The sequence below is a fragment of the Palaemon carinicauda genome, chromosome 27 (genome assembly GCF_036898095.1).
Source record: "Palaemon carinicauda isolate YSFRI2023 chromosome 27, ASM3689809v2, whole genome shotgun sequence".
In the NCBI taxonomy this organism is placed as follows: Eukaryota; Metazoa; Arthropoda; class Malacostraca; order Decapoda; family Palaemonidae; genus Palaemon; species Palaemon carinicauda.
This window is the reverse complement of record NC_090751.1, coordinates 89,005,591-89,028,090: the sequence shown is the minus strand read 5'-3', so window position 1 is coordinate 89,028,090 and position 22,500 is coordinate 89,005,591. Positions and strand designations below refer to the sequence as shown.

The following is a 22,500-nucleotide window of genomic DNA, read 5'->3' as shown; positions in this document are numbered from 1 at the left end:
AAAGACAGAATGAAAAGAAATTTTACTATTATTGCCAAATATCATATTACTATGATTATGTTATCATTATAATTCAAATTATCAATATTACTATCATCCTGCATTGCATAACTGTATAAAAAATTTGAGAGAGAGAGAGAGAGAGAGAGAGAGAGAGAGAGAGAGAGAGAGAGTGTGTGTGTGTGGCACCTTGTAAATTACTTTTACAACGGTAATCAAATTCAGAACAGGAATTTAGATAGCCACCATGAATAATTATATGATTTAGGCTATTAGATTCACGAATCAATGTTTGTCCTCATCAGAACGGAAATTATAATTTCACTAATTAATTCACGGCATTACCCTCTTTTATTTACTTGGCGTAAAAAGTGGGGTCCTATAATTAAAAACTTAATTACCATTTCATGTGATTTGTTCATTCATCATTTAATGCTGGATTTGACTTTACTTATAAAATAAGATAATATTATCTTTAATTTTTTCTTTATCTCACTATTATCATGTACCGGTTTCTCTCGTTATTTCTGGTCATTCCACTAAAATAATCAAATACAAAATTAGAAATGAAAGATTATTATTATTATTATTACTAACCAACAACCATAGTTGGAAAAGCAGGATGCTATACGGCCAGGGGCTCCAACAGGGAAAATAGCCTTGTGAGGAAAGGAAACCATGAAAGATAAAATATTTTAAGAACAGTAACAACATTAAAATGAATATTTCTTATGTAAACTATGCAAACTTTAAAACAATACAAAAAGGAAGAGAAATAAGATAGAATAGTGTGCCCAAGTGGAAGTGGTTCTGGTTCCTGCATTACATTGCCTGTAGTGACCACCAATATTTATAAAAGTGACACACATATTAAGACGCAATAAGAATTAAATGTAAAAGATCCTTAAGTTCTTGTAATATGGCACAAAACAGTTACTTAATTGTTATGGGGGAATGACTGAAAAAAAAAATAGCTTAATCTTGAGTTCGAAAAACAAAATGATTTTCTTCCAGTTTTTACCACTGAAGTTAATAGTTTTTTTTTTGGGGGGGGCTAATAAAGAAACTTATACTTGATTAAAAAAAGACATAGGGAAATTTACGTCATTATCTCAATGGCATCAAAATACAACAGTATACAAAAAAAAATCTAACATTCTAGCCCCATAACTTTTTTTTCTGGATGAAAACACACTAACTCGAAATACGGACAGAAGTTATAGCTTATAGCAAGGTTTAAGATAAAAAGTCAACCCAACTTGGTCGAGCCGGGAGTTTTCTGACGTCACACGCTAGTACTATTCTACACGAGAGAGAGAGAGAGAGAGAGAGAGAGAGAGAGAGAGAGAGAGAGAGATCACATAACAATAATATCTACGAGACAGTAGTAGTACCTACAATGTTTGACAATATTGAGACAGGAGGTGTGATTAAAGAAAAAGAAATGAAAGAACTAGAGTATACAGTACAAAATCATGAAATGAATGTTTGAACAGGTTGCTACCACACTTTACCGGGGGTAATAACAGAAACAGGAATATAGCCAGTTGAATATTGAACAGGGTATTAAAATGTGATGCTTTTTCATAATATAACAGATGACAAACGACTAGTTAAGGAGGTAGTGGAAGATCAAATAAGAGAACCATATGGGGAATGTTGGGGGAAAATTATCATAGAAATATGCAAAAAAAAAAAAAAAAAAAATATATGAAATTGAAGAAGTAAGAACGTATAAAAAGCAAGAACTCAAAAAAGAAATCAAAAGTAAAGTGGCAAATGAAATTAAAAGAAAAATAGAAGAAAATAAAGCACGGATGACCAAATTGGGGTTTGTGATAGTAATGGCAGAACACTAATGATGATGTAAAAGTTATGAAACAAGGTTAAATATTCTAGAATTTAAAGAAAATTTTAGAAACAGGAATGATAAGGATAGACTTTGTGTTGTGTAGGGAGGCAGAGGATACTACTGATCATATGTTTACGTGTAATGAGTTAAAAAAAAAATTAGAAATAAATAACATAGAAATAAGGAATTTAGAAACTCCAACTAAAGAGGTTGCCCGGTATATTAGAAAGGTCCTTAAAGTTAGAAATTAAAGTATGTAAGCTGTGCTGTCTGTGTAGGAGGTAACAAATGGTAATGAATTTTCTGCAGATAGCAGCGCTTTGCACTTACTACGCTTCTTCTAGTAGTGTGTTCACAATCACTGTGTTGTGGAGAGAGCAACGAGGAACCTGGAACCTAGGATTAAAATAACACTTATGATGTTATGCGTTTGCCAAGTGTTTTCAGTATTGCCACTGGTACAGTGAAAAAAAAAGTTATGATTCAAAACATCAAATGTTGTAAACTACTACTATTAATCAAAAATTTTTTTTTCATGAAATATTTATACATAATGGCTTTGAAAATGGACAAAATGCATTGTAAAGCTATACAGGATCCAATATTATAGAGGGAAGTTTTGGCTCTAGAAAGGCCCAAGTTTTTATTTCAAATATTTCCATACATGACATGTATGAACATAGGCCTCAGAGCAACCTATTTAAGCAACTATAAACTATTTACAAATCAAGATAACGACGACTAAGGATATACTAATATAACAAACTTCTGTTCGATGAAATGAAACCCAGTCCATTTTATCAAATTTGATTTATAAGCGTGGATAAGTTCAGATAAATCCTTGTCCCATTTAATAACACTAGTTTAAGTGTAGAAATCATTCTCCTTCCAAGAATGATTTTAATATCAAAAGTAGTTTCTTTGTACATTTCGTGTTTAAATTTTCTTAAGGTTTCAAACCAAATGCATCTATGAATATTCGAAAAGTAAAGGTGTATTATGACCGTTATAAATGCAATGAAAGTTATGGCAAATAATCTTTTGTATATACACTAATTCATACCAAGATTGATCATATAATAACCGTAAAGCCAATGAATATAGTTAAAATTCTACAGCCATACCGGTAGTCTTATCAATACGAAAAATAGGGGAGAGAGAGAGAGAGAGAGAGAGAGAGAGAGAGAGAGAGAGAGAGAGAGAACCTTGTTTACCTTTTACAATTAATTGAAATATTTATCATTTTCCGATGATACTGTAATCAAAGCGATTTCTTGGCAGACCAATTGAAAAATTGGAAAGCTCAGTCTAGCGAAGCAAAACGGATGTTCACGAGTTGTAAAATTATCCCTGAAGTTAAAGATACCAATGTCATATATCACTCCCCTCTCTTAAAATTTTCACGCTTTTCATGCAATTTATTACAATATTATTACAACTGAAGTAAACAGCAGTCTCTGGTCTTGCTGGGACCATAGGCTTCAGCCTAGTTGGCCTTATGGATACTGCGTTCCTCTCAGGTTACCTCAGCCAGCAAAGTTTGGAGGTTATGTTTTCGCCCTTGTTTGCCTGTTTGTGAACAACTTCCTGGCCAAAATTTTACGCATAGAGTAGTGAAACGTTCAGGGATTCATTGTTATGCTAAGACGTAGGAGTTATTCAATTTTGAAAGTCGTAGGTCAAAGGTCAAAGGTCAAGGTCGAGCAAAAGGTCGACCGAATTAACCCTAACCTAAACCCAAAGTTCGCACATGGTTGTCACAGACTTCAAATACACCTACGTTCTTAATAGATTCTGGGAAAGGCAAGCTGGTTTTGAGAACTATGCTGCCTTCCGGAGGTCTGCACTCGAGTGCTTTTCTAGTTAGCATATTAGATGCATCCATTTAGAGAATAACAGGAATTGTGATAATTGAACAGTATATTTCAGAAACTGTCATGGTGGGATATTGGATTATTTCTAATTTTTGTTACAATGACTTCCTATTTAAACCTCTCGGAAATCTATTACTGAGGACAAATTTGCCCTAGGTCTAAGGCAATATAGCTTTCAGAATAATTTTAAAATAGTAGGCCTATAGTAATTACGAACATTTTTTATATCAAAGATGACCGATAATAGGCTACATCTACAATTTATTATAATCAAGGTAAAGGTATTAGACCTAGTCTGGGTACATAGATGGTTTTGTCAATGGTTTCAATCTGCTAAGGCGCCCTAGGTCAAACTATGGAGGCGGAGGGTCCTGGTCGGGGTAGGACCAGTGACACTAAATTAGGTTAGTTTGGAAGGAGGTTGAATACTGCCATTAGGTACCCTAATCCCCAAATTAATGCCAGTTTTCACTAATTATTTCCTGTCTTGGAACATCTACCCCTGAAATTGCTGATTTATGAAGAAATGTGTCACAAACAAGCATAGGTTTAACTCTCTAAGTACTGTCCCCAAGTGTAAACCTGAACATCTTTAGAATTCTGCACAGTAAAAACTTGTATTATCAAAGGAAAAATGTCTATCGATTCCTTCAGTCTTCAGAATTCACATATAGGCCTACATTTTGCTTTTGAGCCCATCTCATTCTGGAAAATTTCTCACACAATGCTTTCATAACTTGAACTGATAAACTGAGGGGTCCATCAAGCTGAGCTTAGTTTTTCAACCAATACGGAAACTTTGGGAGAGACAGAAGCAAATATTTACAGGTTAAGTATTAGCCTAGACCCTTCAATCCTAGATCATGCCCTAGGCTCATGACAGGAAACTTTAAACCATCAGACTTTAAAGCAAAATTCGTACTTGTCACCGTAAAATTTCGTGTTTGAGACGTATAATTTCCCACAGTTTCAGCCACAATGCATAGTTTTGATTCTAAGACTAAGTTCAATAAGTTATGTGAACTGAATACCCGAATATTAGTCGATTTCAAAATGTTAGGGCAAAAACACCAGAGGGTTCAATAGGTACGAATTTTGCTTTAAAGTTCTAAGGATTAACGTGAAGTAAGCCTAGTCCGTGATCTAGGATTCTAGGGTCTAGCCATGATCTAGGATTCTAGGGTCTAGCCATGATCTAGGATTCTAGGGTCTAGCCATGATCTAGGATTCTAGGGTCTAGGCTAATGCTTAACCTGTAAATATCTGCTCTTTACTTTTTCAGCATATAGCCTATACAGAGGGCCACTTCACTTACAGAGTGTTATAAAACATTTTCTGTCATCATAGGACTGCGTTGGTCTAACTTTCCTTTTATTTTGGAGTATACAAACTCATGGCTTAACACACACATACATAGTGACCGGACTGAAGCAGATTTCGAATTCAGTGTGAGGTCAACTGATTATGACAAAAATAATATAGGTTCACTTTCGATTTCCTAGATAATGAAACACACCAATCTGAATTAGCTCATATCATGCCCTCTCCATTATAGAAAAAAAAAGATCAACCTTTATACTATTCCAGTGAAATAGACAAAATACTAATAATGCACAGTACACACCTTACCATATTGTATCTATTACACAAAGAACACCACGCGCAAAAACACAACTTTCCAACACCACTACTTAAGAAATACTAAGTAGTTGTTGACTGAGTCACTGACTGTCGATTCTATAACTACAATCGTGTAGTAGTGTTGCGTGATTTGCACCCAATGGTTTGGGTGTCATATTTTCCATTAGTTTATCAAATTACTCAAAGTTTATCGCATTAATGAAAAATATAAAATTTTACATCCTAATCTCTACTTTTATAATCATCCCGAGTCTTTTAGTAATATATTTTCGAAACCAACTTTCTTGGATCCAGGGATACTAAACACGATATCCTTGCTTTGATCTACGGCGGTCACAATGGAAGTTAGATGGCATTTCTATAGATGCTTTTAAAGTTTATGAATAATGCAGAGAACTTCCTTTCTTTTAAACGTAACATATTGCTTTTTGTGGGTGAAATGTGAGGTTAAACAACTCTATACTGAGTTTTTTTTTAGCGGTGACAGCAATCCTTTTAAAGAATTGCTAGAAAAAGAAACCTTTTGTAAAATGTGTAAGGTTGAGTCATGGAAAACGGAATCATATAGAATATTCCAATGTCACAAGAAAACAGGCGTAATAAACTAGGATATCGTACAGCTAGAATTGTACTGTCAAATTAATGTTGTTGACTGTCATTACCTCTGCCATCGAAGATGAAAGGTTATGTTTTCGCCTCTGTTTGTGTGTGTGTGTTTGTGAACAGCTTCCTGGTCACAATTTTAATCGTTGAGTAATGAAACTTGAAGGGATTAACTTTTATGTAAAAAGCTGGAAATTATTGAATTTTGGAAGGTCAAGGTAATGGTCAAGCAAAATGTCCAATTCATGTAATCAGCCATGGGTTTGGACATCGTTGTCAGACATCAAAACTTAAGTACATGTTTTTCGATAAACTGGCACATGATCTACAAGAGAAGTATGCCTACTTACCAAGTTGCAATTAAAGATATTAATGGAAATGAAAATTAATTCAAAATAAGTGCATCCAGAAAATAAATAGCCCTATAGACTATTCACCCAAATGAAGCATATTAGCTATAGCTTACACTGTAATCTTTACTTTATTGAAAGGGTGTGTGAGAACTTTCCAATTAGTTTTGCCAGCAGTGACTCAACTACCAAAATAAAATAACTTAAGACCACATGAAACAAGGAACATCTGCTGTGTGGCATGTCATCATGCCACATTAAAGCTCTAAATAAGATTGAAGATAACTGTTTTTTTTTTTTTTTACAAGAATAGAGGAAAAACGGATGCGTGAGAGAACACCATTTTTGGGATTTTTTGATGAATAGATTAGTCTTTTTCAAAATAAGAATGTTCTTTGAATATTACCCTTTAAACAAAACAAAGTGTAAAATGCAAACATGATTTTCCTTAGGATTTCCATCCATCTTTAGGTTATATATTGAATTGGATTTATATTATACATAACCCAGTGTATAGGCTTAGGTGCCTTGAAGCTACTGTGCAACCAATTGGAACTGGTTTAGATATGCATTCAGTGTTTAATATAGTACATTGGATAGACAACTATAAGGAGACATAATGATGCCAGCGTACAGTAATGAAATAAAAAGCAATTTAAGCAAGGATTGGGTTGGATTCATGTCTCATAATCTGTTGGATGGCAGTTTGATTTCCGCTCAAGCTCTATAGTTTCTAGTAGTGCTGCAACCTCACCATCCTTGTGATCCAGGGTGTTGTTGGAGGGAACAGGTCTACCTGCTGAGTCCAGCAACCATTGCCTGTATCTCCATGGTCCTAGCTTGATGGATAGGGGACCTGGGTACTGATCATATGCAGGCCATATTTCATACATATACAGTATAATACTATTCCCACAGACTTTGTTTTAAACATCAATCTCATTGATAGTGGCTTCCGTAAGTATGACAACATAAGGGCTTGGTGATGGAGATCTATGTACATATTATTGGGATGTCTAAATACTGTACAAAATAAAAGTATTAACTCGACCAGTTGGGGCAGGTGGGTCTTTTCTTAGCATCATCAAATTGATTTGTAAAAGATTTTAGTCATCGTTGATGGGTAACAGCAAGTACACACATACAGGATCTTCTTTGACTAAAGCTTTTCCTGCTATGCAGGGTCGCTCTTTCTAGAAAGCCATTTCCAAGTTCTTCTATCTCTGATGTCCTCCATTGTGAGATCTCTCTCCTCCATATCTGCTGTTACACACTCCATCCACCTTCTCTTTGATCTCCCCCCTCCTCCTCCTACCTGAAACATCCATATCCAACATCCTCCTCCCAACATCCTCCTGGTCTATCCTCATTACGTGGCCAAACCAGTGTAGACTCTTTTCTTAGATTTTCTTGGACACCTCTGTAACCTTTGTTGTTCCCCTTACCAAGTCATTCCTAACCTTATCCAGTCTCATGATCCCAGCTATCCATCTTAGCATTCTCATCTCTGTAACATTCATTTTCTTCTCAAAGATCTTTTTCATGGGCCAGGTCTCTGCACCGTATGTCATGGCAGGTCTCACTACAGTTTTATGTACCTTTCCCTTTAATTTTAAGTTTATCCTTCGATCACACAAGACTCACAACACACTTTTCCAATTATTCCATCCAGCTTGAATTCTACTGTTCACTTCCGTTTGGAGTTCTGCCGTATCCTTTACATATGACCCTAGGTACTTGAATTTTTCTGTCCTCTTTACTATTTCACCCAGCATATGCATATCATTTAATTGGTTCTGTGGGTTGTAACACACAAACTCTGTTTTTGTTCTACTGATCTTTGGCCCTCTGCTCTCCAATTCCTCTCTCCAGCTTCCCCTCTAATCCTTCTCTGGTTTCATCACACAGGACTATATCATCTGCAAACAGCATGGTCCATGGTGACTGTTCCCTAACTTTTTCAGTAATTACATCCAATACTATATTAAACAAGTAGGGGCTTAATGACAACCCCTGCTGTAACCCAAGCCACACTTCAAACATCTCGGTACAACCAACACTCGTTCTTATTTGTGTGCCTGATCAGTCCAACATATTTCTCTGGTGTTCCCCTCTCTCTCAAACATTTCCATATCTCCTGACGTGGAACTCTAAACAGAAGCGTTCTCCAAGTCAATAAATACTATATGTAATTCCTTTTGGCCTTCTCTATATTTTTCCATCAACTGCCTTAGTGCAAACATTGCATCCATCATGCTTCTGCCTGGCATAAATCCAAAATGCTCTTCTCCAATCTTGGGTACAGTTTTTAAGAATTTGATATCTGGTGCATTCTTAGCCTTCTACTTTTCATACCATTTTATCACTATTATTATAGCTAGATGCTATAAGCCCTAGGGCTTCAACAGGGAAAATAGCCCCGTGAGAAAAGGAAATAAGGAAATAAACTACAGTATAAGATAAGTTTATGAACATTAACATTAAAATAAATCTTTCATTGTAAACTGTAAAAACTTCAAAATAACAAGAGAAAGAGAAACAAGATAGAATAGTGTGCCAGTGTACCCTCAAACAAGAGATCCCTAACCCAAGACATTGAAGACCATGGTAAAGAGGCTATGACACTACCAAAGACTAGAGAACAATGGTTTGGTTTTGGAGTGCCCTTCTCTTAGATGAGCTGCTTACCATAGCTAAAGAGTATTTTCTACCTTTACCAAGATTAATGTAGCCACTGAACAATTAGTGCCATAGTTAACCCCTTGAGCAAAGAATTGTTTGGTAATCTCAGTGTTGTCAGGTGTATGAGGAAAGAGAAGGATGTGTAAAATTTAGGCCAAAGATGAAATAAGTCACATCCAGGGAGAGGGATCCATTGTAGGACACTCCTTGCATCAATTCCATCTCGCAAATGTAAATAGAGTTGTATATCCTGAACGTATATTTGAGGTTGCTGAATCCCTTAATTATGGGCATGAAGTTCCAAAACAAAACTCAATTATAATTGTAAGTAGGTTATGGACAGTGGCACTTCAACATCTAGATCTCTGCCCAGATGATGTTTGTAACTCTATATGCCTTACAATGTTAGTTGTGATTCTTGATAGCAAAATTTACTTTTGAGACGCGTTCAGTCCGTGTCTTCATCAATTGCACAAAGTAAATGGCTTATTGAAAGTCTTTTAAGAATTTTTAGTGCTCAATCTATTTAGCCTAGTTTTGAGAATCATTCTCGTGTCTAGTCTTCAGCTACCGACTCTCATAATTTGTTGGACAATAACTTGCTGTCTATTAAATTTATTATTCCTGATCTGGATAGTAATTTCTGGACCTTTTGTTCAGTTACTTTATTATGCATGTTGTATAAGATTTTTTCATAATTCTAACCATCCTTTGCATTAAATTGGAAAATACATGTTAACCATACTAGGTATGAAGTTAACTCGAACAATCGTGCCTTCTCCATTTTAAGGCTCAATAATGCACAATAATCTGGAAGTTTTATTCCAGATGTGACCATATCGTGAAATAACTTTCCCAATCAGGCAGTTGAATCAATGAAACTGCAAAAGTTAAAACTTACAGGAATGTTTTTATACTGTACAGGCTAATGTAAGTCTCTCTCCATAGTTTATAAATGACAAATCTATTTTACTGTTGATAGTGATCTTGAAATATTTTATATCAAGTATTCATTACTTTCTTTGTAGTTCATCTATTTCCTTTCCTTACTTGGCTATTTTTTCCTGCTGGATTCTTAGGGCTTATAGCATCCTCCTTTTCAAACTAGTACTGTAGCTTTGCTAGTAATAATAATAATTTTAATGAAACTGTAAATCTACTGGATTCATATAATTTGGGTCATATGGTCTAATATTGGGGCAGGGAAGGGAATCTAGCTGGGAGAAAAACCCAATTGTAAAATAAGGTAAAAGTTTGAATGTTGACTGGAGAGATGTTAGAAAGGAAGTGGGGAGGGCACTAAAAGTGAAGGCAGCCGGTGAAAGACAATGCAAAGGGCCTCAAGTAATGCCAACAGTACACTGAAGGCACTAACTCCTTACAGACATGGGTAAGAAAGACAGAGAAGAGAAAGTAAAATGCTAAAAACTGGGTGCCACCAGGGGACAAAGAGCTGCCGAGAAAGCATTATAAAAATCAAATCATTATCATGGCTTGCATTCCATACAATTCACAATTATATTTAAATCACAAAATTAATGATGTTACATAATACAAAAAATTAAAATAATCCGAAAACACATAAACTTTGGTATGAAAAGATGTGATCAGCAAATAGCAGTTATATTTAAAAAGTAATTATTCAAGAGACTCGATTCTCCTATATTAATACACCAAGTTCAAAGGTAACTCAGGGTGCTAGTTCCTAGGATTTGTTGTTAAATATGAGGTGGAAAGTGGAAAGGAGTAAATTGGAGCTATTAGACTGTAAGTAGACGCATTAGAAATTAACAATTAAAAATATGGGACAAAAAATCTATGCTTACTACACTTTGAAGCTATAAACAGCCCATTAATTTAAGGTCAGCAAGTTAATGCCAGTATCATTAAGTACCACTTGGGAGGAGAGCTCAAGAATGAAAGCCTTATAAATCTAAGGACCACTGTAAATTATTTTAATTCATCTTTACTGTATTAGGTTAGCAACATTAACCTCAACATGGATGTTATAAAAACTGCATGTGCACAATTAAAGACTGCAAACTATGGCCAAAGATCTAGAGCAGAAGGCTTAAACATAATGATCTTTGGGCAAAAAAAGTTCTCACAAACAACACAATTCTTTCTCAATATAACAGTAAAAGGGGAAAATTCATTCATGTATGTATGAGGTAAAAAAAAAAATATTCTCAATTACACAGAATTGTTGTTCAGTCTCTTACCAGAACACAACCAATTGTTGTGAAGATGAAGAGTTGATTCTGGACAAAAAATTAAATTATTTAACAGAAATACAAATAATTCTATAAAATAAATTATTAAATTTTATTCTTACCTAAGTAAACAAAAAATAAGCACATTACAAATTATATAACCTTTCAAATTCTGAAATAACAATATCAGTCTAATTCAAAATTTGGTTAATTAATAAACAACAACGTGAACGTCACATTTTATTGATAAATCAAGATTACTTCTAAGTTTAGATTATTCATTCTTTACTTCCTTCTGCTTCTACTCTTGTTATTTTTCATAGAGTTTCTTCTCATCTTCCCTGGTCTCATTTCTCTCTTTTTCTTACCACTCTTAGGCAGGAATTTGCTCTTGTTATTTCCTTTCTTCCTCGAAGGACCTTCATCCAGATCAGCTGCGCAATTCCGTTTAGTATAGCGATTCTTACCAAAGGGATATTTCTTTCTGTGAAGAGAAATTTCAACTATCTTTCATAACTATCTCTAAAACTGTGTTTCATTTCACAACCAATATCAAGTAAGTTTTTTCTTTATAACCTAAAAAGTATAAAAATTTCATCAAATAGCTGATTTTAGATCACTTGAGAACAATCACTTTGTGGGGAAATAAAGTTAAATATTGCAGATAATTTGTTTCATGAATAAAAGCCTATCACTAATACTAACCCTTTTAATCCTATCCCCGCACCAAAACATTTGGCTGTAAAGCGCTATGCTTTTTATGAGCGGACATTTTACTAAACTCATCTCAGCGTAAAATAAACTATTTGAGCAAAGCATTTGCAAAAAATTTTAAACACATCTGAATAAATTTCCTTTTCATGATGTAATTTAACATTTCCTTTAAACAATCCTGCTCATAAATGATGAGAAATTACTGGAAATTACTGGACATAAAATACGTCCATTTGGCACTCAAACGGTTGTCATCATTCACATTAGCCCAACCCCATACAAGACTTAACACACTAAGTATTACTTTAACCAAACTATTTCATTGTTGATAATTATCCCAAGTGAATTGATACTACATCTTTCTTGAGCTAACATGATGGGAGTTGATATCACGATAACTGTATGCAAATGAAAAGGTTTACAGATCTTACAAAGAAACAAAAGGTCATGAACTTTTCAAATACTATGAAAAAAAAAAAAAAAAAAAAAACCCTATTTATTAAACTCACAGATGGCTGTTTTCTGTTTTCCACTTCTATCTTGACACTGATTAAAGTTGATTAAAAAACACAGAAAATAATGTGTGACTGATGTATGCATGAAAAACATGTTTGAAATATTACCTTGTTCACCTCTGCCTTCTGGAAAACTCAAAAGGCAAATTCAACAGAAAGAATATGAGCTACTATATCAGTGCGCACACAAACTAAAACATGGTGGAGATTAGAAACATCAGTTGTAAAAAGAATGCAAGCAAATTATGTATATCAAATACTGGCATACTGTTTAAACAAGTGAATATTACTATCAAACAATTGTAAGAAGTATCAATATAAACAAAGAAATATAGCTACAGCCTAAAATAAGAGAGAGCACTAAGAATAAGTTAAAAGTTGGACCTAATTTATCAATAAAGTAGCATGAATAAAAATCTAATGTGTATTGTTACTCAAATACAAAAAGGACAGAAAGTCATTACTGATAATTGACTGAAAGTTGATCAAAATAAAGACTGCAGACTTAATGCTTTCCAAATGAGAAAAAATACCTGTTAACCTATACCAAATTTTTAAAATAAGAAAGTAAAACACACTACCTGCTGTAACAAGAAATCAACACATTTTGAATAAAAAATGTTATTTTTATTAATAAAATAAATTTTTGAATATACTTACCCGGTGATTATATAAGCTGCAGCTCTGCTGCCCGACAGAAAAACTCTACGTTCAAAATACGCCAGCGATCGCTATACAGGTAGGGGGTGTACATCAACAGCGCCATCTGTCGAGCAGGTACTCAGTACTCAATGTAAACACAGAACCAATTTTCTCCTCGGTCCACTGGGTCTCTATTGGGGAGGAAGGGAGGGTCCTTTAATATATAATCACCGGGTAAGTATATTCAAAAATTTATTTTATTAATAAAAATAACATTTTTCAATATTAAACTTAGCCGGTGATTATATAAGCTGATTCACACCCAGGGGGGTGGGTAGAGACCAGCATTACTTGTTTACATTATTATGAGCTAAGTATTTTGTATTTCATTTTAGCAGTTATTCAAAATAACAAACATAAAATAAATAAGTACCTGGTAAGGAAGTCGACTTGAACAATTACTCTGCCTTTTTAAGTACGTCTTCCTTACTGAGCCTCGCGATCCTCTTAGGATGCTGAGCGACTCCTAGGAGCTGAAGTATCAAGGGTTGCCACCCATACTAAAGGACCTCATCAAAACCTCTAATCTAGGCGCTTCTCAAGAAAAGAATTTGACCACCCGCCAAATCAACCAGGATGCGAAAGGCTTCTTAGCCTTCCGGACAACCCAAAAAACAACAATAAAAAACATTTCAAGAGAAAGATTAAAAAAGGTTATGGAATTAGGGGAATGTAGTGGTTGAGCCCTCACCCACTACTGCACTCGCTGCTACGAATGGTCCCAGGGTGTAGTAGTTCTCGTAAAGAGACTGGACATCTTTAAGATAAAAAGACGCGAACACTGACTTGCTTCTCCAATAGGTTGCGTCCATTATACTCTGCAGAGATCTATTTTGTTTAAAGGCCACTGAAGTTGCGACAGCTCTAACTTCATGTGTCCTTACCTTCAGCAAAGCATGGTCTTCCTCATTCAGATTGGAATGAGCTTCTCGTATCAACAGTCTGATATAATAGGAAACTGCATTCTTTGACATAGGTAAAGAAGGTTTCTTAATAGCACACCATAAAGCTTCTGACTGTCCTCGTAAAGGTTTAGTTCATCTTAAATAGAACTTAAGAGCTCTAACAGGGCATAAGACTCTTTCTAGTTCATTTCCAACCAAATTAGAAAGGCTTGGAATATCGAACGATTTCGGCCAAGGACGAGAAGGTAGTTCGTTTTTGGCTAGAAAACCAAGCTGTAAAGAACATGTAGCCGTTTCAGATGAAAATCCGATGTTCCTGCTGAAGGCGTGTATCTCACTGACTCTTTTAGCTGTTGCTAAGCAAACGAGGAAAAGAGTCTTTAAAGTGAGATCTTTAAAGGAGGCTGATTGTAGTGGCTCGAACCTTTCTGACATAAGGAATCTTAGAACCACGTCTAAATTCCAACCTGGTGTAGCCAAACGACACTCCTTCGAGGTCTCAAAAGACTTAAGGAGGTCCTGTAGATCTTTGTTGTTAGAAAGATCTAAGCCTCTGTGACGGAAGACTGTTGCCAACATGCTTCTGTAACCTTTGATTGTGGGAGCTGAAAGAGATCTTTCCTTCCTCAGGTATAATAGGAAGTCAGCTATTTGGGTTACAGAGGTACTGGTTGAGGATACTGATACCGACTTGCACCAGCTTCGGAAAACTTCCCACTTCGACTGGTAGACTCTAAGAGTGGATGTCCTCCTTGCTCTAGCAATCGCCCTGGCTGCCTCCTTCGAAAAGCCTCTAGCTCTCGAGAGTCTTTCGATAGTCTGAAGGCAGTCAGACGAAGAGCGTGGAGGCTTGGGTGTACCTTCTTTACGTGTGGCTGACGTAGAAGGTCCACTCTTAGAGGAAGAGTTCTGGGAACGTCCACTAGCCATTGAAGTACCTCGGTGAACCATTCTCTCGCGGGCCAGAGGGGAGCAACTAACGTCAACCTTGTCCCTTCGTGAGAGGCGAACTTCTGCAGTACCTTGTTGACAATCTTGAACGGGGGGAATGCATAAAGGTCTAGATGAGACCAATCCAGTAGAAAGGCATCTATATGAACTGCTGCTGGGTCCGGGATTGGCGAGCAATAATTTGGGAGCCTCTTGGTCATCGAGGTTGCAAAGAGATCTATGGTAGGTTGGCCCCATGTGGCCCATAGTCTCTTGCACACATCCTTGTGTAGGGTCCATTCTGTTGGGATGATTTGACCCTTCCGACTGAGGCAGTCCGCCATGACATTCATGTTGCCTTGAATGAACCTCGTTACTAGAGAAAGGTTTAGATCTCTTGACCAAGTGAGGAGGTCCCTTGCGATCTCGTACAACGTCATAGAATGGGTCCCTCCTTGTTTGGAGATGTACGCCAAGGCCGTGGTGTTGTCTGAGTTCACCTCCACCACCTTGCCTAGAAGGAGGGACTTGAAGCTTTTCAAGGCCAGATGAACTGCCAGTAGCTCCTTGCAGTTGATATGTAACGTTCTTTGATTCGAGTTCCAAGATCCCGAGCATTCCCGACCGTCTAATGTCGCACGCCAGCCCGTGTCCGATGCGTCCGAGAAGAGAACGTGGTTGGAGGTCTGAACAGCCAGGGGCAGACCCTCTCTGAGGTGGATGTTGTCCTTCCACCAAGTCAGTGATGACTTCATCTTCTCGGAAATGGGGATCGAGACCGCTTCTAGCGTCTTGTCCTTTTTCCAGTGCACAGCTAGGTGAAATTGAAGGGGACGGAGGTGCAGTCTCCCTAACGCGATGAACTGTGCCAGGGATGAAAGCGTCCCTATCAGACTCATCCACTGTCTGACTGAACATCGGTCCTTCTTTAGCATGTTCTGGATGCATCCTTGGGCTTGACTTATTCTGGGGGCCGACGGAAAAGCCCGAAAAGCTTGACTGTGAATCTCCATCCCTAAGTACACTATAGTTTGGGATGGGACCAGTTGGGACTTTTCCATATTGACCAGGAGACCCAATTCCTTGGTCAGATCTAGAGTCCACTTTAGATTCTCCAGACAGCGACGACTGGAAGCAGCTCTTAGAAGCCAGTTGTCCAAATAGAGGGAGGCTCTGATGTCCGCTAAATGCAGGAATTTGGCAATATTCCTCATCAGTTTCGTAAAGACAAGAGGAGCCGTGCTTAGGCCAAAGCACAGGGCTTGAAATTGGTAGACAACCTTCCCGTAAACGAACCTTAGAAAAGGTTGGGAATCTGGGTGGATGGGGACGTGAAAGTAAGCGTCCCTTAGGTCTAAAGAGACCATCCAGTCTTCCTTCCTGACCGCTGCTAGAACAGACTTTGTCGTCTCCATGGCGAACGTCTGCTTTGTGACAAAGACATTCAGAGCACTGACGTCTAGCACCGGCCTCCACCCTCCTGTCTTCTTTACCACTAAGAAGAGACGGTTGTAGAAGCCCGGGGATTGATGGTCCCGGACTTTGACTACCGCTCCCTTTTCTAGTAAGAGGGACACCTCTTGCTTCAAAGCTAGTCTCTTGTCCTCCTCTCTGTACCTGGGAGAGAGGTCGATGGGAGACGTTGCTAGAGGGGGTTTGCGTATATACGGGATCTTGTACCCTTCTCTGAGCAACTTCACAGATTGTGCATCTGCGCCCCTTTTCTCCCAGGACTGCCAGAAGTTCTTGAGTCTGGCTCCCACTGCTGTCTGAAGAATGTGGCAGTCAGACTCTGCCCTTAAAGGACTTGGTACCTTTCTTCTTATTCCCACGTCTCCCTTCGGCACGAGCACCTCCTCTGCTGGAGGCTCTGCCACGAAAGGGCGGAATGAACCTGGACGCTGGAGTGTCCATCCTGGGTCTAGACACGGTAGGCAAAGGGGTGGCTTTGCGGGCAGATGACGCAACCAGGTCATGCGTGTCTTTTTGAATCAAGGAGGCAGCAATCTCCTTTATCAACTCTTCTGGGAAAAGGCACTTAGAGAGAGGAGCAAACATAAGTTCCGATCTCTGACACTGTGTTACTCCAGCTAACAAGAAGGAGCAAAGGTTTTCCCGTTTCTTGAGGACCCCGGAAACGAACGAAGCCGCAAGCTCACTGGAACCGTCCCGTATGGCCTTGTCCATGCAGGACATAATGAGCATGGAAGTTTCCTTGTCAGAAGGGGAGATCTTCCTGCTCAACGCTCCCAAACACCAGTCCAAAAAGTTAAAAACCTCGAAGGCTCTGAACACTCCTTTCATCAGATGGTCTAAGTCTGAAGGAGTCCAACAAATCTTGGAGCGTCTCATGGCTAGCCTGCGGGGAGAGTCTACTAGGCTTGAGAAGTCGCCCTGGGCAGAGGCAGGAACTCCCAAGCCGAGAACTTCTCCCGTGGCATACCAGACGCTCGATCTGGAAGAGAGTTTCGCAGGGGGAAACGTGAATGCTGTCTTCCCAAGGTGCTTTTTGGACTGCAACCATTCTCCCAACACTCTTAAAGCTCTCTTAGAGGAGCGGGCGAGGACGAGCTTCGTAAAGGCAGGCGCGGATGACTGCGTGCCTAAAGCGAACTCAGATGGAGGTGAGCGTGGGGCCGCAGAAACAAACTGATCAGGATACATCTCCCTGAACAGTGCAAGAACTTTCCTAAAGTCCAAGGAGGGTTGCGTGGTCTTGGGTTCGTCGATGTCCGTATGCGGGTCGTCAATGTGTGCAGCGTCGTCATCATCAGAGAGTCCATCATCTGAATACTGAGGAGGAAGCGGCAAAGGAGTAGGAGTTGGCTGGTCAGCTGAGTCCGGCAGCACGGGTGCATGCGTGACTGCACCGGAGGCAACGTCATGGAACTGTTGCCCAGTCTGTGAGCTGGCAACTACCATAGCAGCGCGGGGGCGCAAAGCGTCTACTCCTGACTGTCTAGTCTGCTGTGGGCGAGTAGTGGAAACCACACTGGGTTGCGGAGGTTGACGCACAGCGTCAAAACAAAACAACTTAGGTTGTTGTTGTAACTCGCGAACGTCAACGGAAGGTTCCGTGCGTCGCTGAACGTCAACATGCGGCTGGCAGCGCATGGGTGGCGGGACTCTCACAGCTGGAGTGCGGGAGAAGGTAGCCTCAGCGTCCACTGGACGCACAACCGTGGGTGGTTGTAGGCTAGCGGTTGGTGCAGCGTCAACCTTCTCCGCACGAAAGTCCTGCATTAATGACGTCAACTGAGTCTGCATGGTATGCAGCAAAGACCACTTAGGGTCTACAGTAGCAGGTGCGGCAACAGACGGTGTTACTGCCTGATGCGGTACCGCTTTGCCTCTCTTAGGAGGTGTGCAGTCATCGGAAGACTGCAGCGAGTCCGAACTGACCCAGTGGCTACAACTGGGCCATTGGACTTGCGCGGAAGGGACCGACTTGCGTTTAAGAGGCCGTGAGACCTTGGTCCATTGTTTCTTCCGAGAAACATCTTCCGCAGACGAGGAATAAATGGGCTCTCTCGTCTTCTTGTGGGTGGGACGATCTTGGATAGATACGTCCGAAACCACGGAGGGAACGTCTGTTCGCTGATTAAAGCCTCTCGAACCCTTTGGTCGTACGACATTGCTTCTCCCCTGGGCTTGGGAGCTTGCAAGAGGTCCCGGACTAGGAGGACGACAGGCACGAACAGACGAACCCTCAAGCGCAACACTATCCACAACACTTTCCACAACACTACCACTCACTTTGTCACTACCCACTGCACTCTTACCCTTCAACTCCTTGACGTCTGCCATGAGTTGGTTACGGTCACTCGCCAATGACTCGACTCTCTCACCCAGAGCCTGGATGGCACGCATCATATCTGCCATCGAAGGTTGTTGAGTGCTAGAAGGGGGATCAGGAGCAACCACTACAGGGGAAGGAAAAGGTTGTGGGGCATGAGGAGAGGAAATATCAACGGAGCGAGATGAACTTCTCCTGACTCTATCTCTCTCTAGCCTACGTGAATATTTCAGGAATTCGAGAAAATCGAATTCCGAAAGCCCAACGCATTCCTCACATCGATCTTCCAATTGACAGGCTTTATCCCGACAATTGGAACAAACGGTGTGCGGATCGATAGAGGCCTTCGGAAGACGCCTTGAACAGTCCCTAGCACTACACTTTCTGTATTTAGGGACTTGAGAAGGGTCAGCCATCTTGAATTAGTCAAAGGGGAATTCAAAATCTATCCAAAGTCGTCAACAAATAATCCAAAATCAATAAAAGAAAGCAAGGATGTATTGAAGATAACCTCTGCAAAGCGAAAGCTAATAACTAGAAATGTGTACTTCACCAAAATCTGTGAAAACCAATCCAGTAAGCAACAGCGAATTTAGTAGGTCTTGCCGGTGGCACGACAGAGAGAAAATTGGTTCTGTGTTTACATTGAGTACTGAGTACCTGCTCGACAGATGGCGCTGTTGATGTACACCCCCTACCTGCATAGCGATCGCTGGCGTATTTTGAACGTAGAGTTTTTCTGTCGGGCAGCAGAGCTGCAGCTTATATAATCACCGGCTAAGTTTAATATTGAAAAAAAACTATTATTTATACTTACCAAGTAGTCATATAGCAGCTTTATGTAACAAACAAGAGGTTAGGAGGTGTTAAATGAAAAATTTAAAGCAACCATCCAAATATGATGGCAGGAGGGACCCTTGCCCTTTTAACAAATTGACCATTCTTGGAATAGATCCACTCACCTCACTCAGCAGATAGAAAGTGAAATAATAGTACAAACAGCATACCATTTTTTCCATTTGTAGGAGGGTATGAAAAGCAAGGCTGAGATCTTGATTAGATGTTTGTTGTTAATTTCAATTAAACCTCTGGTTTCATAGATATAACTAAGTGACTACAGAGTAAGAACATAAAAGAATACAGCATAAAATGTTCCACTATCTACTCCAGCTTGAAGAAAGCAAGAAAACGATGGGAAAATAAAGAGAAGTTTGTAATTTAAAAGGAAGTTATTAACTTTATATATCAATCCAAGGGGATAAAGTCCAATATCCCTACTCTGAAAGGAGTTGCCAAATGGATTTAATATTAAGTAGAAAATTGATCTAAAGGAGAGTTGAGGGTAAAAGGGTAACTGAAAAGACCAACGGGAATTGATAAAAGGGAAAAAGCTGGACTAGAACTGACTGGGGTGAAGGGAATATGATGCAAAGAACCTCTAGTATAACCTACATTACCAAAGAAAGCTACTCTGTAAGAGGTATGCTACCCTTTCCACAGGGTATTACAGAAATCCAATACAGTAGAAGCAGGTAAACACTCTCAAACTTTGGTATTATGGAAAGCTAATTTGCAAAATTGAGCAGTTGCAGCGAGTCTACGCTATCTAGTATATGCGACTGAATTTGCTAAAGGTTTCTGTTTTGTTCCCAGTTACTGCAGGTAATCAAAAGTTAAATCTTTATTCATGATCATGGTATATTAACATTACTATCAAATAACATTTTCACAAACACAATCACTCAAAACGAGTGAACTTTCATGAATTACTTACCTAAAAGGAAATACAGTAAGAAACAAACTTCCTTCTCTACCTGAGAAAGTTTAAAATTCTGTGAATGAAATGCAATAAAAGTTTTTCTAATTAAGAAATTAGAATTAAAAAGAGATTCTTATAACAAACTAATAACTTTCTTACTTGACTTTGGTATTTGATTTTCCACCGCCACGCTTGGGAGTCTTTTCCTTTCCTTCCATTGGCAGGAAATCCAAACTGTCAATTTTGCCCTAAAAAAGATAAAAAAAAAAAAAGTTTCACATTAATTAGTGTGCATGGCTGAACATTTTCAAATAACAGGTTTGTAAAATATTTAGGGATAAAATTTTAAAAGTTGTCCATTAGTAATAAGTGAAAGAAACAATATGCTTACATAAAACTATAGTGTATCGTTAAAATTTTCAGACAAAGAATGGCCAGAATAAAGACACTACTGTACTTCTCTAACTAAAACAAATCTATCTAAAACAATAATCATTACCTATAATGGACTAACAATTCATTTCAATAAAACAGTTAAAGATAGAATGGGACCTAAGGTGTTAAAGTCATTCAACCAATTTGTTATCAATATAATTTCTTATTCTCAACTCAAGAATATGCCCACCAGCTACATTTACAAAAAGGGACAATTAGGAAGTTACTTCCAAATTTATTTCTTAACTTGGAAACATCATGACTGTACTATTCTTACCTTTCTGTATTTATTTAGTTGGTCTATCATGGCCTTCTTCTCTTTAATCTTCTTCTGCTCGACTTCAATTTGTACTCGTTTACCATATTTCTTGATGTCTCTGATCTTCTTTACTCTTTCACTTAGTTCCAGACCCTTCTGCTTCTTCAGTAACCTATTACGAATCTGCAGTAAACAAATTCTCATGAATAATCACCTACATTCAATGACTGTATAAAATATGCATCAATGTGCAATAAAACTACTCAAATATTTTGTTGGAACTGCTAAAGAGCTAATGAAAAACAAAAAGATAAGTAACCAGAATTCGTACTTTTCAAGAAGGAATAAACAATTGTAAACCTCTGTAAGAATTCTAGTTTCAATTTTATCATTTCAAAGCCTGGAGTATTATTATATACTAAAGAAATATGGACACAGATTCAATACGATGAAGTTTTGCCTTAATTTAGTTTCCACACTTTTTTTCTTTTAATATTAATCCATTCCCTTTATGCCTTTCCACTTAGCTTAAAAACTTTCAATTTCTTTCCCTTTCTAAACTTTGTAAATATTTTAATCTAAATGCAAACAATTAAATCAATTCCAGTTCAAAAATAATTACTCAACAAGGAAGATTCTAAAAGTACGAATGGGCACTTCACCCAGTATTTTCCCAAGTAATTTACAAATAAAGACTTTAGGATTAAAAATCAAACTTATCAACTTCATAAAAATCAGTAATACTAACTACTTCAGGATTAGAAATTAAACTTAATAAAAACCAGTAATACTATACTACAGGATGTGTAAAATCAATAACACCATTGATCACAATAACCCTATATTTTGCAACACTATGTACACATACCTTTTGCATATGTTCATCACTTTTTGCCATTTCTGCAAAATAATCCTCTGGTCGCATAGTAGACAATTCAAGCTCCTTCAGCCGTTTGTAGCCTTCAAGTACAGCTGCTTGTGCCTGTCTATAAAAAATCATTTCACGCTTGAAGTCATTGTGAAGGGGATCTTCATCTATGTCAAAGTTCTGTGTCTTACTTCGCATCACCTTCTCTCGTTTCTCTGCATGCTCTTGGATCTGCAAAGAACAGTAGTTTTAATACAAAAGGTCTAATTCATGTACAGTATAAGATTCAATAAGCTATTGTATAGAGTATCGATTTCATATTTTCTACCAAAATAGTTTCAGATGAAATCAAACCTAAATAGATTATGAATAAAAAATAATTTATTGCTAGAAAGGTAACGA

The 22,500-nt window shown here is 38.1% G+C and overlaps 1 protein-coding gene and 1 long non-coding RNA gene across 2 annotated transcripts in view; one reads left to right on the top strand and one right to left on the bottom strand.

The window, feature by feature from the left end:
* The window catches only part of LOC137621237 (uncharacterized), an 807,497-nt gene that overhangs the window by 159,907 nt on the left and 625,090 nt on the right, over nt 1-22,500 (top strand). The window lies entirely within an intron of this gene.
* LOC137620789 (probable rRNA-processing protein EBP2 homolog) overlaps nt 11,443-22,500 on the bottom strand; it is a 55,909-nt gene continuing 44,851 nt past the window's right edge. The window contains exons 5-8 of the mRNA XM_068351220.1: nt 22,099-22,329; nt 21,249-21,413; nt 20,696-20,784; nt 11,443-11,699 (exon numbers count right to left, since the gene is read on the bottom strand). Of these exons, the coding sequence (XP_068207321.1) occupies nt 11,501-11,699; nt 20,696-20,784; nt 21,249-21,413; nt 22,099-22,329 (684 nt within the window). The 3' untranslated portion in view covers nt 11,443-11,500. The remainder of the gene's footprint in view (nt 11,700-20,695; nt 20,785-21,248; nt 21,414-22,098; nt 22,330-22,500) is intronic.